The sequence below is a fragment of the Eleginops maclovinus genome, chromosome 6 (assembly GCF_036324505.1).
Source record: "Eleginops maclovinus isolate JMC-PN-2008 ecotype Puerto Natales chromosome 6, JC_Emac_rtc_rv5, whole genome shotgun sequence".
Lineage (NCBI taxonomy): Eukaryota > Metazoa > Chordata > Actinopteri > Perciformes > Eleginopidae > Eleginops > Eleginops maclovinus.
The window spans coordinates 20,358,302-20,377,554 of NC_086354.1; the positions used below are offsets into that span (position 1 = coordinate 20,358,302).

At 40.3% G+C, this 19,253-nt stretch overlaps 1 protein-coding gene across 6 annotated transcripts in view; it reads left to right on the top strand.

The window, feature by feature from the left end:
• The window catches only part of LOC134865782 (band 4.1-like protein 3), a 48,837-nt gene that overhangs the window by 14,655 nt on the left and 14,929 nt on the right, over positions 1-19,253 (top strand). For 5 of the 6 annotated variants that reach the window (XM_063885495.1, XM_063885499.1, XM_063885494.1 and 2 more), the window contains exons 2-12: positions 2,214-2,374; positions 5,949-6,092; positions 13,038-13,142; positions 13,304-13,346; positions 13,461-13,536; positions 14,154-14,372; positions 15,164-15,251; positions 16,931-17,083; positions 17,576-17,673; positions 18,158-18,333; positions 18,737-18,930. In XM_063885495.1, coding sequence (XP_063741565.1) covers positions 2,225-2,374; positions 5,949-6,092; positions 13,038-13,142; positions 13,304-13,346; positions 13,461-13,536; positions 14,154-14,372; positions 15,164-15,251; positions 16,931-17,083; positions 17,576-17,673; positions 18,158-18,333; positions 18,737-18,930 — 1,446 coding nt within the window. In that variant the 5' untranslated portion in view covers positions 2,214-2,224. The remainder of the gene's footprint in view (positions 1-2,213; positions 2,375-5,948; positions 6,093-13,037; positions 13,143-13,303; positions 13,347-13,460; positions 13,537-14,153; positions 14,373-15,163; positions 15,252-16,930; positions 17,084-17,575; positions 17,674-18,157; positions 18,334-18,736; positions 18,931-19,253) is intronic. The other variant, XM_063885498.1, reaches the window with a different exon arrangement.

Below are 19,253 nucleotides of genomic sequence, written 5' to 3' on the forward strand. Positions count from 1 at the left end.
AATGTATTCTTCTTCCATTTCTATGGTGCTAAGATGTTCCTTTCCTCTCCTCCTACCATAGTTCCTGTTTCATATTGGGGGGGGGGGGTAAGAAAAGGAAAGGTTAGATGTTTGCAGACATCATGTGTCAGCTGATTACTGAGCCACTCCTCAACTCTGCCACACATGACACAACAAAGTAGCTGAGCGGTTTTGAAAAAGAGCTCCTGTGAATTAGTTTTTTCTAGCGTTAGTTATCCAGACTTGAAAAACGGGGAGGGTTGGAATTTGGATCTTGTGACTTCATCGCTTCATTCAGATGTCTGCTCCTTGGGACTTTAATCTAGATTAGCTCATCTTTGTAGCCGTTTTATCGCAAGCTCTTGAAGTTCAACAGTAGAAAGAGTTTAGTCAGCATGTTGTGTGACCTCTTTAGGCACATGACCTGCAGAAATTCAACATCATTCAGGTCCATTTAAGCATTAAAATCTTTCTCTTCTGAAGTAGTTTAGTTAGTTGGCTGAGCTTTTTTTGGCTTTATATTGTAATTCAATTCTAATCTATTCCATTGGAAGTAACACCAACTGGTCATTAGCGCAGATGAATTACCATTTGGCGTTCAAACACAAACTTTGCTTCTTAGTTTTGTATCATTCTGCATTTTATTAAGCTGTAAAACCAAGTTATATTTAATCAAGATGTTATGTTTGTTAAATAAGCTCATAATCACAACTTTGGCGCTTTATCGAGGACAACAAAACCTTGATTTCTGTTCAGATGTAAAGTATTTCGAAGCAATGCACATGTCACAGAGTGTTGGATTTAACAACACAGATGTATGATGAAGGCATGGACTCCAGCTGTTCATACATCCAGTTATGTTCCTCCCTGTTCTGTTCACCGCAGGACACGTGGGGTCAGGCATGTGGGCCAATACCGTTAATACCGTTTCTCATCCAAATGAATAACGATATATACTCTATAAAAAGGGCAGTCTTCACACATTTGACATGCCACGGTTGTAAGTCTAGTCTGGTAAACTAAAACAGATGAATATATGACAACAGAACAAATATATACAAGTTGGGTGAATAACTTCATTCAAATGTCTTAAGTTTTGGGGAACACCTCAGCCCACAGTTTGTCGATCCAGAGGCTGCTGTCCCCGGCTGGGAGTCAGAGATCCTCCCACCCCGGAGTAAACACAGCTCTATAAATAGAAGTCAGGCTGACGCAGGCCAACAGCAGAATGACAGGCATCCATACTACTAACCACAGGCTCCCCACAGCAGGGGCACGGACACTGCTAGTCCCGCACACGCCCTGTGAACCCCACATCCCAGAGTCAAAGCCCTGTGGGTTTGGTTTAGCACAGGGGCCCCCAGAGAGATCCGTCCTATCTGTCATATTCGTTTTACGAAACCGGCCGATGCACGTCTCCCCTCATTACCTAGTTTCAGGCCCTCGGTATGGCATCTGAAGCTGGTATGCGGCTATTCAAAAAGGGAGAAGGTCATGCTATGAAAGGCATGTACTGGAGCTGTTCAGATACTTTGGATGCTTGTTTGTAAATACTCTGCATAGAGACTGGAGGTGGGGGGGGATTGTGCAACATAGAGGAGAATGCTATTCCTCATATTTTCAGGATTTATTTTGCCACTAATTGGTTTTTGATGTTCTGCAAGAGCTGAAACAAGTCAATTAGTATCCTAATAGTTTAGATACTTTGAAAAATGCTGAATATTGTCTGGTTGATGCCTTTCCAATGAGAGAATTTGCAGATTTTCTCTTATATTTACCGTTATAAACCTAATAGTTCTTTGTATTTTGACTGGGGAAGATTTTGACAAATATGTTTTTCCCTTCATGACAATTTACAGAAGATTCATTGAGAGAAAATGGTAATAATGATAGTCCCAGCCCCTGGTGTGATGGGTTTGGAGTCGGTTTATGTGAAATGACACACAGTATTTCGTGGAAATTGTGGATGTCAAGGCATTAGCCGCCTAGGCACTTTCCATTATCAGCTGCTGACACTCCTGAGATTATTGAGAACAGAGCTTGAGTGCGCCAACGCCACTTACATTAATTTCCCTTCTTATTCTGCTGTCAAACATCATCCACATCTCTGCGTATGCATGGTAGAGGAGCTTCTCATAACACTGGGCTGCAAAGTACATCAATGCATAACAAGTCAGCTGACTCATCCCGTTTCCCTCTTTCCCCCGCTGCAGCGTGATTAACCATGACAACTGAATCGGGCGCAGACTCGGAGGCCAAGCAGCCGCAGGAGAACAAGGAGAAGGGGAAAGCGAAAGAAGCCGCCAAACCCGAGAACCAACCAGAGGAGCTCCCCGCCGCCGCCGGACACAGCACCCCCGCCCGGAAAGAGCAGGTCAGCCTCTAAATATCTGTGTGAGCCGGGCCTACTGCTGGATAGAGCCGGACAGTGGTCATTGAAACTGGGGCTGCACAATGAATCAAAATGTAGTGCAATATTAAAATAGCTGGAAGCACATTAATTGTTAAAGGCTATATACTGTATGTGTTAAAATAGTCTATTATACAGAGATATACCAGCCTACATATACTTGTCTAAGGAAATGTATTAAAACATATTTGTTTGGCATAGATCCTCTTAAAAAAATCAAACCATGATACTTTTTTCCAAGATGATAATAATAATAATGCAAAATATTATCAGTTGCTCTATTTTTGTGGTTCATACTGAATCCCAATATAAGTAGAAATATCACAATGAGTTATTTTCATAATCTTGCATTGCTTATTGACAGTATGCAAATCATTCACCTTTCAAAATACATACTTTATGTATGTATTTGTAATGTAAATTCAGTGCTTCTTATGTACAGATTCCTTCAGAGTCGCTTGAATCGGATAAAAACATACAGGCCATTCTTCCCCCTCCTGAATGAATTGTGTCTTTGTGTGGAAAAATGGAAATGAACAAAATAAATATGGACGCCATGACCTCAGTGTTCACAATGACGTTTGCTCACCAGATGCGTCTAGTTGAGTGAACTGGTCTTTCTCTCAGTACTCTGTGCTTTTGTTCAGTTAATAGGTTGAAAAACACATTAAAAAAAAACCCTGGACAAAGTGGGGAGGTTTCTCATTCTCAGTGTTACGTCAGCTGATTGAACCGATTCACTTCTACAGCTGTGGGAGGAGTAAGTAAACTACTAGAGGGACTGAAGCAGAACCTCAGGGCTTTTTAGTGGTTCATGGTTTGAAATGTAGGGCTATGAGCAAAGAAAACTAGGGCTGGAGCAATGACTGAAAATAAAATAAATGTCCCTTTTTAGCTGTGGGAACTTGTATCAAGCATTTTTGGGGTATTTTACAACATAATAAACTAAGAATCCTGTGATTTATAGTAAAAACCTGTTTGTAGTTTAATCAATATGGAAAATAATGATTGGTTGCATCACTGCAAAGCTTATATTGTTCTGGGTTAACTCTCAATAAGAAGACTTCGTGTTTAATTCAACACAAAGCATGATCCTCCTGCAGGCTTGTTAACACTGTATATATGCATTTTAACATTCTTTTATTGAATGTTAAAAAACCTTCAGTTCAGTGTCTCTTACAAACCCTGATCCCTTCTACAAAGAAGAGTGTAGACTACAGCTTGTCCATGTTAACTTTGAGACATCCCAAGCAGACACTGATGTAATCTGAACACAAAGTGCTTTGCTCCGAACAACGCTCAGGGCTCGCTATCTTATCTCTCTACAGAATGAATTACCAGTGCTTCAAACCTGCAGGGGCACTCTCAAACTTGAGGCAGAATCATGCTTTTTACGTTATATACTTCAGCATTAATTGCTGTGCATGCAAAGCGTATTTGGTCTTCAATAAGTGGCAGTTACACAAGTCTTTCTGGTTAAGTTCAAGGTGCAGTTTTATCACAAACAAATCTCTTACATATTGAAGTTTGAACTACCTGCACTAGCTTGAAGCCTCTCAACCATTTGTTCTGTCTGTGGCTATAAACCAGAGAATACAAAATAACTTTAATTTCCATTTGGTTTTAAGAGGTTTGACTATTCAGTATATCAAGGTATTTAGACTGCATGGAGTAGGGAGTAGCTCTGAGTTGTACTATCTTATCATTTGTACAGTGACGTTACATTTTAGGCATGCATCTGGTGATCTTATCTGAGAATTTAGTAGTAGATTAACTAGATTAGCTCTGGATTCAATTCAAATTTGATATCTATCATTTACAAGCGGCGCTATCAGGTGTCTAAAGGTCAAAAGTCACCACAGCCAGATGTGGAAAAAAGTTTGAAGACATTTTGCCGTCTTGTGATCGTTCACGTGTTTGAGCGAACTGAGGCTCACAAACCCAGCAGTGTTGGCTCTCATCATGAGGCGGAAAAAAAGTATGGGATTGTTTAACGAAGAGGAGAAGTAGAGCATGAGTTTACCAGTGAGTCATGATGGGCTGTAATGAGAGACCACCAGAGGCAGGGCCAGGTGATGGATAGATAAATTATTTCATATGTTAAAAAACATTTATGACACTTGCTGGCTAACGATGATATATCACCTTGAGATTATAGAAATAGCAGCACTCTAGAGATGTTGCTCTTCTGCAGTATCTTCCTTATTAATGGTCCTGGTTGTATCAGGTTTACAACTGCCTTCAGACTTTATTGGATTCACTGGAGTTTTTGTAGGAATGTTATAAGGTACTCAGATTTGCCAATATTTGTTTCATCGGATAAGCCAAAAACAGTCCTGTGTAGTTGTTTTATTGACCAATATCTTGTTTGGTTCAGATTCCTGAAAATGTCTTTTATCAAGATCAAAGTTGATGAGAAACTCGTATCTTTGATCAATATTTCCAATTATCCAGTGTTTCCGAAAGGTATGGCACCAGCATGGCAAAGAGGGTAAAAAAAAAAGTGAATTTGAAATAAAAAAATCTGCATTTTTGCTTTTATTTGAAAGAGAGATAAAGGAAAGAGAGGCTAAAGGAAGAGGGGATGACATTTTGATCATGAGAAAGACAGGGAATAAAGCAATACCTCAGTCTTAATGCTACACCTTCTACCTGCTGAGCTACCAGGGCCCTCAGGTGTTCACCATGATGTTCATCTATACTTTTTACTCTTCACATGTATCCAAATTAAACCCCCCCACAGTGTCTCACTGAGGATGACGGATGATTATTGGCATTGTCGCAGCTGTGTGGACAAGACTGAGAGCAAGCTGACACAACACTGTCTGTGAGACACCAGCTCTAGCTGAGATATTAGTCTGGTCTGACCGGGTGCACGCTTCATATCTGTGGAGATCATTTCCTAATATTCACAAAGCATTTGCAAATGTTTGAGTACATCCTTTGGTATTTAATGGAAATTCTAGCTAAACCAAATCTAAAATGATACTGTCACTTAGTTCTCAGTTTCTAAGGTTGTGTAATTTTCTGAACAGATCAAAAGGGTGAACTGGTCTGCATGAGCTACCTCAGATTAGGTACAAAGGGGATGGATATAGCCTGGAAACAAGATAAGAAATGTTCCATTTACAAATGAAAATGAAAACTGAATTGACTTTGTGTAGGAGGAAAAAAGAAAAATGTCTTGAAGCTGAAGCTCTCTTTTCTTGCATGAAGTCAGTTAGGAAGGGCTTTGTTTTCCAGCGAAGTGGAAAATTGGATTTTCTCAGTTTAAGACAAAATGGCAGTACACCTCCAGCTCCTCTCAGTGGGACCCGATTACTTTCACTCAGGGTCTCTATATTTAGGGAGGCAGTTAGGTACAAAAAAATGAACAGGAGGTATTTATAATTTCCACTCTGTGAACACTTTCAACCTAAAAGCAGAACATTTGCAATCAGGCAGAAAAAATGTTTTACTAAAGTAAAGTCCAGTGCTACGATCATGTGTAAAACTGTAAATACACTAAAACCTGTTACCCTTGTTTTCTTCCTCTCAGGAGCCGCAGGAGGACGACCAGGTCTCCCATCAGTCATCCACCAGTCGTCTGTCCAGGTCTCCTCTGAAAGGAGTGAAGAAGGTGAAGATCATGCAGTGCAAAGTCACCATGCTGGACGGCTCCGACTTCTCAGTCAACGTGGAGGTGAGAGGAAGAGGGGATTCCTTTTTGTTAGAGGGTCTTGAACGCTTGAAGGGAAATAAGGCAGTAGTGCATCTGTGTAAACTGATATACAGACGCATCTAACTTGATATTAAAGCTTCAAAAGTTCTTGATCACCAATTACAGGAACTACAAAAAAGGCTCCATCTTATTAAATTGTTGAATTATGCACAAAAACGACCATTGAGGACTTAATTTTGGAGACTCTTATTGAACTTTTTCATTATTTTCTAACATTTTAAACACCAAACAACACAGTTTTTCATCAGGAAAGTACTTAACGGAGTAATCAACTGTGAAATTAATCATTTGTTGTAGCAAGACGTGAAGAAATTAAACTTCATGCAGCGTTCTTGGTCTTTCCAATTGCCTTGCAGGAATGCAGCAGCTCAGCATCAGTCTGTAAATTAGACTTTAATGTTAATGATTGTTTCATCAATTTTAACAAGAGACGTTATTCTTTCATTACCTGGAATGATGGCGGTTCGATCCAGTCCATTTAACAGCGACCATTAAGGTGAACTTTTTGTAACTGGATAGAATTTGTAAAGGGCAAATGTACGTTTTTGTTTCAGTTTGAAACTAATTTAATTTAGCATTCACTCTTCTTGCTTGCTTATCCTGAATTCTGAAGGCATGCTTATTTATATATGATCCTCTGGGACCACAAAGTACAAACAAAGCACTATTCTTTACAAAAAGGGTGAAACAGAGTTCATGGAAGAGTTAATTTTCAGTCAACAAAAAAACATTCTATTATTTAAACACATTAAAATGATGTTTGACGGACGACCAGAGCTTTTGATTTCTGCATTAAAATATGAATGTGTCCCAGAAAGACCCCCTCATGAGGAGCTAAACGGCTAACACGGCCCTCCTTATGCTGCGCGCTTTAGTTCTGTGTATCAGTCTTATGATACCAGGCCTGTTGTATTAAAATAGAATCAAACTGAGTTATTTTGACAGCTCTTCTTAGAAGTAGGGATTTAATGGATTTCACTGCAAATTTGCTTTGTGCCAAATTGCTTTGTGGGATTTGTTTTTCCTCCAAAGCTTCTCTGTGTAGTCTTGACAGAAAAAAAATAATTCCTCTAACGGTTCTTAAATGTTTAGTTCTTACTTCAAAGCTCATCCGCAATCCAGAAATAAACCCTCTGGGGAAAAGGAATAATCAGTGGAAGAACATGTATCTGTGTGTTGTGAATGTGTAGCGCCCGACACCCCAGCTGTGTGGCTCTTATCTTAAGTGGTAAAAAATGTAATATGGAAATGAGGGGGTGAGTTGCAGAAAGAAGAATTGGAGCATCTTAATCATAATGTGTAAAAATAAGAGAGGAGCGTGAAGTGTTGGATGGATTTGTTATTTTCTGCACTGGCCAATGCAACAAAAGACCAAGTATGGTACGTTTGTCACTAGAGAGTGGCAGCCCGGATGAAGTTGAGCTATTTTAGAGGGGCCCCTTTATGCTTTTTCGGGGGGTTTTATACATTTGTGTGGAAGTAAATGGTCTGGAAGGCTAAAATCACAGTTTCTCTCCCATACACCCTGCCTAAAACGCCTCCATTGGACTCCTTTGTTTACTTCTCTAACATAATGACATCATCTTTACTTGGAGTCGCGCCATGGGCTATCGCTCCAGCACATTGTACACGATAACCTTAGATGTGGGACCTTTCTAAGCCGGCCAGCTAACCAATCAGAGCAGACTGGGCTCTGGTTTCAGACAGAGGGTTAAAAGAGGTGCTGCAGCACAGGCAGAAACATCAATACCTTTTTGAACATTAAGGCACGTAAACATGTCGCAGTAGAGGCACTAAATACAAATATGAACCTGAAAATGAGCAGAATAGACCCCTTTAATAATCCATCTCATAAGGTTTTGGTGGATTTCGCAGCACATTTGCATTTAAAGTAAAGGATCTTAATAAGGATATGTTTCTTCCCATAACAGCGCTGTGAGCCTTGAGTGGAACAAACACTTATCTATAGTTTTTACCGCTGAGGATTCTGAAATAACCCCTCTCGTGCACGTCAAGGAAAATGTATTTTTGTTATAAATGAGTGTCACAGCTCCGCAACATAAAAGCTTCTTTCTGCCGTCAAACAGTCCTTCTTTCTCTAAGAACATTAGGAATTCAGGAATAAATCTGAATAGGGACATTTCACTTTGACATATTGCACTCGTTTGCAATAGAAAGTTGAGACATTTCTCAAAGTATTAGCTTGTAATTATTCCCAAACTGTATGCACACAGAAAGCAAGGAGTACCAGACCTTCCTCCTAAAATCTCCTCAGAGCAGATTCCTCCTCACCAGGGGTTTGGATGGGGGGGATTAGTCGTCTGTTCTGTGGAGGTGGTGAGGTGAGGGTTCAGACCGTGAAATGGGAGCATTTGTTGGAGGGAATCAGTGTCATTGACTCTGTGTGCTGGCATGATTACTCGATGTCCCGCTGTGGCAGAGGAAGGATTCCTGAGGACACGGGTCTGGAACTTGGGGTCAGCGTGAACCTATTGCCCTTCAAATGACCACAGGGAGGGGAACCCATGAATCTGAAAGATGTGAAATAAAGATTCAAGCAATAGGCATGTACAACAGCAATATTAATGTTGTGCATACTCGTTTATAATTCGATATTTGGCGTCACAAAGAATTTATATGACAGTTTGCACAGTCATCATCAGTTCGATCTACACAGGGATCCATTTTTTACAGTCTGATTTTACACAACCAAAGTACAAAAAACCAACAAGACAATGAGAGTTTCTCTGGGTTTGAGAGGAGGAAAATATAGCAGGAAGAATACAAAAGCAAATTTAAGCTAAGGAAGGCCGTCTCTGGGAAATACTTCGCTTTTCTTTTTCCAAGCTTCCTCTCATCTGTTGTTCTGAAGCTTTATGCAGAAAGTGATTTACATTTTTTTTAGCATTTAGTTTTGATAGGTTTGTTAGGTTTTGAAAGTCGATCTATAAAAAGATGAATGCAGCAAAAGCTTTTAGTCCCTGTTGATGGAGGGTCCAGCTCCAAAAACTCTGCATCTGCAATTCAACGAATAAAAAACCCTTTATTGATTGTGGCTTTTTTTATGGGATAACAGCAGAAAGCCACTTACATTAAATTGCGTTATTAAATATAAGTCAACAACTATACTTTTGTTTTTCATTTAAAAGTAAGATTCCTCAATGTTTTTTAATAAATAGAGTTTTTCTGGACATAAAATCTATAATCTGCCTTTTTTGAAGTTTTTAAAAAGCACAACGGCTTATTAATTTACTCTGTAGCATAGAGTGGAAACTATATTACATTAAATTACACACAATGAAGTACAGCTTCTACTGTGTCCGCAACAGTCTTCCTAATTATTATTTAATCTATTAGGGGCCCACTTTCAAAATCCACATCACACACCCCAAGGGGTTTTATCCTTTTAATAACTTAAACTAAAGTGATTCATCTCTGGTAATGTGTACCCCTCTTAGAAATCACTCAGAAGAAATGCAAAGATCGGCTTTACACTGAAGAACTGGGTCTAAAAACAATTGAATGAGACAATTACCGTCACCGCAGTCCCATCTGTTTACCCTCCTGTAATCTCCTCTGGCACAGATCTCACACTGACACCGACACCATGACAGGAGGAACACTTAGAGCTGAGCGTGGATTACAGTGCATTAAAGGAGGTGTGAGCATAAGGAACAAGCAGAGGAAGATATATGTATTTATCCATCCGTCCAGAAAACTTGAGATGTCCCAAAGAAAATGATTCTAAAAGAGACACCTGTTCCCAAACTTAAAGCTCCCATTCTCTTCATAACTCACGTTCACTAGTTCCAGCCGCTTCCTGTTATTTTGTTCTAATTTATGTCACTGTAAACTTAATATTGTTCATATTATATTCTATTATATGTGCACTCATTACATAATAATAATAGGCAAGGCAAGTTTATTTATATAGAACAAGGCAACAACAAAGTGCTTTACATAAATGCAAAAGAAAAAGACATTAAGAAAATGGCATTTAAAAACAGTGATTAAAAAGCAAAAACCTGAATAACACAAATATAAAATACGTCAATAAAAGTTGGTGTTAGATATGAATAGCTCCATTAAAAGCAGCGGCAAAAATACCTGAACGCTGCTTCTCCATTAAATAATACATTTCATGGAAGTGCTTTTCTAGGTACTCAAAGTCACTCTATGAAACATGTCACACAACAAACCAATATGCAATGAGGTCAATTATAAAAACTGCGTTGGCAGTGGGACATTTTTCTTCTGTTTTATTACCTTTTTCTGATATTTTACAGATAAAACTTTTAATTGAAATATATATTTAATGAGACCAAAACATCCAAAATACTTAGTGGCATAGGTGCTAAATGAAAATAAATATATAACATTGACATTTTAAGAGGACCTGCATGTGAGAAGATACCGTTGATGGAAACAACTCTAATGAAACTAAAGAGAACTGAGATTCCAGTGTGCATACACAGGACTGCAGTGTGATAGAGAAAGAAGTGCAGAATAGAAGAAGTGAGTAAATGCCGGCCTGCTGTGGGAAAATTGATAAAGGGATTCATGCTGTGAGTCACGTAACACTGTCTGAAAAGTAATTTTTTCACACGGTTGCGACTCGTGACAGAATCAGGAGCTTTTTAATAAAGAGCTATGATAGAAAAGCAAGCTGTGCTGGAGATGCAGAGAGCATGAGTCACACCTGGGTGATGCTGGTAGTCGAAACATTACAGAAACCACGTCTTGACTGATGAAGGAGCAATGAAAAAGGAAGCAAAAATGTGGCTAATTATTTGATTGCGTACCAGATAAGTTGTCTAAAATGACACAGGCATGCAAAAACAAAGTTAACATTAAAGTATCTTACTACTTTACAGCAGAGACACACGAGAGAGCAGCTCCAGTGTTTGACACAGCGACACAATTGAAGTCAGAGGATCCTCAGGATAATTGCCAGAGAGTTCTCCTCCTCCCAATCCCATTTAAAACCCTTCCAGAGTGTCAAGATTTGACATTTTTATCCACCTGACCTTGAATTTCCAGCTCAGCTCAATTTCCTGTGGGAAGAATGTCTGCAGTAATCCTTTCCTACTTTTCCTCCTGCTTACCCTCCTCCACTTCAGAGGTTGTGATGCCTCAGTGGGGGGAGGTAGAGAATCCCAAAGTGTCGTTGTTTTAAATCCCTACCTCTGAAGTACACTGCAATGCATGCTACATGTTGTCTTCTAATTAGAAATTTGCAATAATTAGTCATTTAATTTTAGTCCATAGACAGCAAGTCCTGAATTATTTAATTGTTATAATTCGTGAAACATTCTCATTACTTCTCCAAAGTAAAAATATCTAGAAGTGCAAGATAATTGACTTAGTAGAATACAATTGGTCTTGAAATTATCAATATATGATTTTAATTGAAAATCTTTATTTTTTCACATTTTTTAGTGCATTTCTTTCAATATTGACTTTAAAATTGGTCTTCAACTTTTATAATATCAAGTATAAACATTGTAAATCTCCAAATTCACTAAAACTACTCTGTTGTTTCTTGAAATTGATCAAGATTGATGTTGCTCTTTTTTTAAATTTGAAATCACATTTCCATCCAGTTTCCTTCTGATCTCATAAAGAACCGGAGGAAAAACGGAATATACGTCTGCTGTTTCTCCTAACCTCTCTGCTATTTGTCAAAGCCCGTCTGTTAGACAACTATGTGACCGAATCTAAACAAGATGTTTGCAGATCACACCCTCTTTGGTGAGTGTGTGTGTGTGTGTGGAGGTTCAGTCGGTACAGTCGAGTGTTGCATTTAGAAGCTACTGTCACAGTGAAGACAGGGCTCTGCTAATTCCCTCCAAGATGTTAGGCAGGATTAACTCTCTGCCACCAGCGGCTTTATGGCTCTGTGCAAAATCCCACACAGACACTCCAGAGTTTCTCAGCATAAAGAGGACGAGTGTGTGTGCTGTGAGAGATGGAAGTGTGTTGGTGGATGGCGCGGTATTATTTATCTGTGTGTGTCGAGGAATAGTTCTATTACATACATGGCAGGCAGTGAGTCTACAGTGGTTATTTCACACTGAACTACTAGAACTAGATGCAGGTCTGTTATCGCTCCTGCTGCTAGAATAATCTGTGGCAGGGGTTTTCAATGAATCCAGACGTGAGGAGCTTTGGATATGTGAAGGAGGAAGGCGTTTGGGTGGTGGCAACCCCCCCAGCCTTAAAATATCTCCCGAGAGCCGGACAAGTGAGTCGTGACTACCTCCAGTGCAGCTGACGACATCCGGCACTCAGCTAGAGACGTGCCAATCGATCGGTTTTAAGCATTCACATTGCTGATTGTTCACCTTGAGCTCAGGGAATCTGAGTGTGTATTTATACAGCCGTGCTTTTTATAGAAGGGATCGATACAGAGTGGCCCAGTTTGTCAAACGAAGCTGCAATACCTCTGAGGTTTAACTCCCGCAGGAGAGGCTCTGTGATTCTGCTGCATCATGAGGCAATTTTGTATTTCATGTTGCTGTCCTGCAGAAGCGGGCTTTGAGTTATTGATTGTGCTATATATTGATGGAATAAACATAAAGAGACAAAAGATTTTACTCAGTTATTATTTCTTGCTTTTTTATTTTAGGCTGTGCGTTTTTGTTTTTGATGATAATATTGAATACGGTGTAGTTTAATACATTTTACCATCCATGTTTTCCTTTTTTTAAATGCTCAGGCAATCTAGTTAGAAGTTGTTGAAATTTAAAAGTCGTTAATGTTGACATGAAATCAACAGAAAGCAGTTAGCATATCGGAAAAAACTCATTCAATTTTGTCTGATCCTTTTAAATTATACTCTTTGAAGGTGACATCATTCAAAATGCTTCCAAGTTTTGAACATGTTTCTTGTGTTTTTCCTCACAGAAACGAGTCAGGGGTCACGTGCTCTTCGATAAAGTATGCGACCACCTCAATCTGCTGGAGAGGGACTACTTCGGCGTCACATACAGAGATGTAGAGAATCAGAAGGTAATGGAAAATCTATAATACGCTAAGAATCCGTTTTACAGAGAAATAGTAAAAGCAGAATTACAAATGAGGCAATTATGCCAGTAACTGAAAATAAACTATATGGTTATTGGTCATTTGCATTCCATTTTGTGATGATTAATGCTTTGTGTCTGTTGCAGAACTGGCTGGACCCAAACAAGGAGCTGAAGAAGCAGATCAGGAGTGAGTTCAGTAATCTAATAAAGCCACTCAAGTATTTTGTCCTGAATGGCTTAATGAGGAGTATGCAACTATAAAATGCTGCTTTGATAATTGAATGTTCTCTCTGCGTCTCAGCCGGTCCCTGGAACTTCGCTTTCAACGTCAAGTTTTACCCTCCAGACCCCGCACAGCTCACTGAGGATATCACAAGGTGAGGGAGCGACAGATGTGGCATATGCTTCCTGATGTTGGGCCCTTTTTGCATCTTTCCTTTTCCTGTAGTGTGTTTATATCGGTTTTTGTGCATGCAAATGGTCTTCAGAGGCTAAAGTCCCCTCTAGATGGAAATGTGCTCTCCCACACACATAGTGACATCACTACTTAACACTCATGCTTCTATTGGCTAGTGCCCCAACACATTGTACGTGATAGGCTAAGCGGCAGGACATATCTAAGCGGTTGACAAATCACAACAGAGCCGGCCAGCTAACCAATCAGAGCAGACTGGGCTCTGGTTTCAGACAGAGGGTGAAAAGAGGTGCTGCAGGACAGGCAGTATGAGAAAAATAAAGACCTTTTTGAACATTAAAGCAGGGAGACATGTCACAAAATACAAATATGACCCTGAAAATGAGCAAAATATGGCCACTTTAAATTGTATCACTGTTTACAAATTCTAAATAGTGCACTTTGAATCTAATTATTATGATTTGATGGCTCAATATTGAGTTGAATAAGGGAAAATAACAGATTATGCAGGCAATTAGTATTATAAGGCTAAACAATAACCATTTAGTTTTCTGCTTTGCTTCCTCTCTCCTCTCTTAGGTACTACCTGTGTCTGCAGCTGAGAGACGATGTGGTGTCAGGCCGGCTGCCCTGCTCCTTCGCCACCCACACGGTGCTCGGCTCCTACACTGTGCAGTCTGAGCTGGGAGATTACGACCCCGAGGAATTAGGCAGCGACTACATCAGTGAACTGCGCTTTGCACCGAACCAAACCAAAGAGCTGGAGGAGAAGGTCATGGAGCTCCACAAGACCTACAAGTTAGTCTCGGAAACCTTTTACCCAACCGTTTTCTAACAAATGCATCAATGTGTCATTTTAACACTCTAAAAGTGGAGGTTTTCTGCCCCATCAGAGCGACGTGGGTTTGGTTTGATCATGTTATTAGTGGCATGATGACTACATGTATGCAAACAAATCCGAAACATTGTTATATTTAGATTTTAATGATCATCATACATCTCTTTTTTGAAGGCACACAATGATGGAACAATTTGAGAACAAATAAGCCATTGTTGCTCATGTTGTGAACCTTTTTCATATGTAAAATACATATTTTTTAGGGATTTAAAAGCCTTGATTCTCACAACTCTAAGCCAGCAAGTCAACCTGTGTGAATGTTCACAGCCTGGAATAATAATCTGTCCTGAAAAGGCAGCGTTTCTCCAGATGTTGGATTTGTGTTTTCCTTTTGATGTTTATAGCTGGCTGTACTTTGTCTGAGCCCTTTATTGTGCCTGTATTACAATGATTTGTGGGTAATTTGATGCAGTCCTGTGTAGCCCACTGGATAGAAGGAAAGCAATGACAGTGCAGAGATTAATGTCTCTCTAAAGACTCCTCTATGCAAAAACGGATGCTCTCATGGTCATCTGTTTCACTTTGGTTGAAAGCATCCATAAAACAACCCTTTTCCAAAAGCTTTTATACAATTAAACTCTGAATTATCCTCCTTTTTATATCTTATTGGACTTTTAAGTGTTGCATATTCACATTGGTCAAAAGCTTTTATATACCTAACTAATCTTATCCACCTGATCTGTTTGCTCAGGGGGATGACACCTGCCGACGCTGAGATACACTTCCTGGAAAATGCCAAGAAGCTGTCCATGTACGGCGTGGATCTTCACCACGCTAAGGTAACAAGTCCCTAAAACCTCCTCTTGTAGAAATAATTTACCCCTAGATGTATTGTCTCTGTTAGAAAATAAATATCTAGTGATTAGAATTAAGGTTTATAGATGGCTCATCACAGCTGTTGAAAATTATAGTTTTTTGTACTACATGTGTAAATAATTGTGACTTTTCTCAGAACTAAATTTGTTTTACTTTCGGTCAGATCCCGAAAAATGTTCACATGTGGCCCCGTATCTTCTTCTGCAGAGATTAAAGACAGAATTCTGACTATTTTCTCAGATCTAAAATATATATTTATTATAATAATAATAATATATTTTTGAATAAAAGCGTTGAATTAAAAAAATACCTAAATTCTGACTTTTTTCTCAGGTCTAAAAATAAAAAAATACACACCTGGCCGTTATCCTCTTATGTATGTGATGTTGTGTGTGTCCCAAAGATTCATTCAAAAGTGTGCAAGTGATTTAATAATTAATCTTTTTTGACTGTAAGATGAAACTAATGCATTCCACTCACGCAGTAAACCGTGCCGCTCGCCTCCACAACACCGCTGCTTCACAAACATGCCGGCTGCCACAGTAACGCCTCAGTGTAACTGCTGTGTGTTGCTGATTTACTGACATTATGTCACTGCTTCCTCTGTGAATTCAGGGGGTGGAAGAGAGGGCGGGGGGGGTGGGATGGAGCCCAGCTCAACTTGAATGATTTTCCGTCTGGCCGTTTGTAATCCGCCGGCCAGATGGGATCAAACGAGTCGGAGCATGGGCAATCAAAAGAGAGAGCGGGATTACAACTGCAGAACAGCCTTCATCATAAAAGAAAATTACAGTCATCAGTGTAGATATGAATCGCTTATCAAAAAGCGCTTTGAAAGTCAAAAATGGGTGTAGATGTGAGCGATGGAGGGGATATTGCTTCCACAGATCAGAAAAGAGGAGATGAGGAGGCGGCCTCGATCAAACTGAGTAGACATCAATGCTCGCTGTTTGATGTGTGAGCCAGTTTTGATACACAAGAAAAATATGTACATGTCAGACCAGCATCCCTCTCTGTCTTCTCTCCTCTCTCATTAAATGCAAAGTTGGTAGGGAGTCTCTATGAGAGCTTGGCTCCAGCTGAGGGAGAGGTAAGAGGCTGCATCTCATGTGCTTACCTGCGTGTGTGTGTGTGTGGTTTCTACTCGTGCATGGGTACATACCAAGTTGTCATTTAAACATCCCATTAAGACTGATTGTTCCCGCTTTGGACTTCCCTCTCGAAGCATCATCATTGGTTTCATCCGCTCATCTCATGCTTTGCGCCGTGAAGAGCATCAGTGTGTGTTTCCTTCACCGTTTCATAAGACCAATGCCCAGTCCTTCTCCAGCGTCACCACACCCTGCATACAGAAGATTAGAGACCCATATGCCTGATTCCACTCTCCACCTGCCTGCTTTACCCCGTTATTGTCACAAACTTAGCTCTGTTAAATTCGACTTTACCCTGCTGTGCACTGGCGCCTGGATCTCCTGTACTTCCTGTAGAGTTTATTAAAGTTTACGTTGCGCTGAACATGGAAAGAAAAGTAAAATTTTGGACAGAGACTTCCTCAGGGGTCCTGTGTCCTCACAATGAGACATTTTGAATGAAGTTCCTTAAACTAATGGTTTATTTGTTGCCATTTCTTGGTTGTTCCCAGGACTCTGAAGGCGTGGAGATCATGTTGGGAGTCTGTTCTAGTGGCCTGCTCATCTACAGGGACAGGTTGCGGATCAACAGGTTTGCATGGCCCAAAATCCTCAAGATTTCCTACAAGAGGAACAACTTCTACATCAAAATCCGTCCCGGCGAGGTAAGGACATACAAATAATGGTTAGATATATTATGGGGATTACCAGAGATGGGGGTAATGAAATGTTTCTGGTTGAGCAGCTGTGAAATGAGCTTCTAGTTCATCAGCATATTACAAATGCACCTCACTTTTAAAACGCCGCTGCTTAAATTGCTTCTGAACTTCCAGTCCTATTCCTGTTGAAAATGTCCTGACCCAACAGATTCAAACATCCCTCTCATTACTGATATTAATTTATTATGTTGTGTTAAGGTATTACTGAACATTTTAATATCGAACAATTAGAAATTTGATTGAGAATTAGGAGATATTCAGATCTGTTGGAAAAACAATGCAACATATGTCCCTATTTATACAGGAAACTAGCATTACAGATGAACGCTTCTAACATAAAGCATGCCTTATTTGAAATGGGATTGAAAAGGATTTAATCAATTAGGTAAAAGTTGCCCTCTACGTGAATCTGACCCCAGTGTTTTGTCTCTGTTGCAGTTTGAGCAGTTTGAAAGCACAATTGGTTTCAAGCTCCCAAATCATCGCGCTGCAAAGCGGCTGTGGAAGGTCTGCGTGGAGCACCACACCTTCTTCAGGTGAGAAACAGAGGAGCTTTGGCTGCCATAGAAAATAACTTTGAAACTGCTGTAGGTGTCTTTATAATTAAGAGAATAGCATCTCATGTTTCCCTGAATGCTGTTACGTTGACTTGTTGAGGTCTCAGGACAATGTTCACTACCCATAAGTGATTTAAAAAACATCTCCCTTGGCACAAAAGAGACAGGATCTTGCTTACAGTAAAGATATGTTTACTGATAATCCCTATAGATGATTTATCTGTAGTGCAGTAGAAACAGTGTGTATACTGTTAGAAGTTGTTGTCATTTTGGCATCATTTGAAGTGTCTTTCTGCTGCTTTAAGCAACAAAACAGCTCTCTCAAGTCTTTTAAAAAGCGAGCCAAGCCTCAGGGCCCTCTTGAGAATATTCAAATGAGTAGGCGAAGTAATGTCTTACAGCGCACAGCTTAATATGTGTTATTTCTGTTTTGATTAATGAGAGTGTTTGTTCCCTGTGACAGGCTCGTATCCCCCGATGCACCACCGAAGAAGTTCCTGAGCCTCGGCTCCAAGTTCCGCTACAGCGGCAGAACGCAGGCTCAGACCCGCAGGGCGAGCTCTCAGATCCACAGACCGGCGCCACTGTTCGAACGCTCCGCCAGCAAGCGCTACAACATGTCCCGCAGCTTAGACGGAGGTGAGGGGCAGTCAAGGGTTTCTGTATTATGTATGGCGCCGCCCGAGTAGAAATGTAAATTATCAAGTTGTCTAGTTTCTTTGTGTTACCTGCACACATTTCCCCCTCCATGTACCTAATTTTGCCTCGTTAAGGGAAACTTTTCTCACTAAAAGTTGCTGCTGCTTTTTCTCACACACCATTATGACAGAAACCTTTAAACAGTTGGTTCCTCTGGAGGAAAATGTGCTTTGTCTCTGAAAGCTACAACACACACGAGCTGTTATAACAACAATTTGCAGGAGAAAACCCCAACCCTTTACTCCACTGCTCACATTCTTCCTTTGACGTCAAACCGGACCACAGGTGTCCGTAAAAAGGTCAGTGATTTAAAACGTGTCACATCCATCTTCCTGTCCTGCAGCACCCATCACCGAGAGCCATGAGACTCTGATGAAGGACAGCGCCGCTGACGGAGCGGCCAAAGTCATTGCCAAGGGAGACGTTATCACCACGGTGACAGAGAAGAAGGCAGAGGAAGAGAAGGCGGAGCAGGATGACGCTCAGATGGCTGCAGAGACGCCAGAGCCCGAAACACCGCTCAGACATGACACAAAGGTAAAGCGCCGTCTAACCGGCTCAGAGCTGCACTGGATAAAGAAGCTTTAAGACGCTGGAGTTGTGTTTGGTTCAATGAGACGAAATGTGTCAGATATGCCACCAAGTTGTTGCTGCAATCTTTTTAAACCCTTCTTTGAGATCTTTTGTTTCCTTTCTTAATAGACTTCTTAATGGCTGATGATAATTTCCCAGTTGCTTTCAGCTCTCCCTCTGCAGCAGACTAGGCCAGAGTGCTTCTTCTCATCTTGTGTGCGCTTTACTAATTAGCTTTTCTTTTCTTGTCCTTCCTTTGACCCCACAATACACTCGTGTGTGTGCTC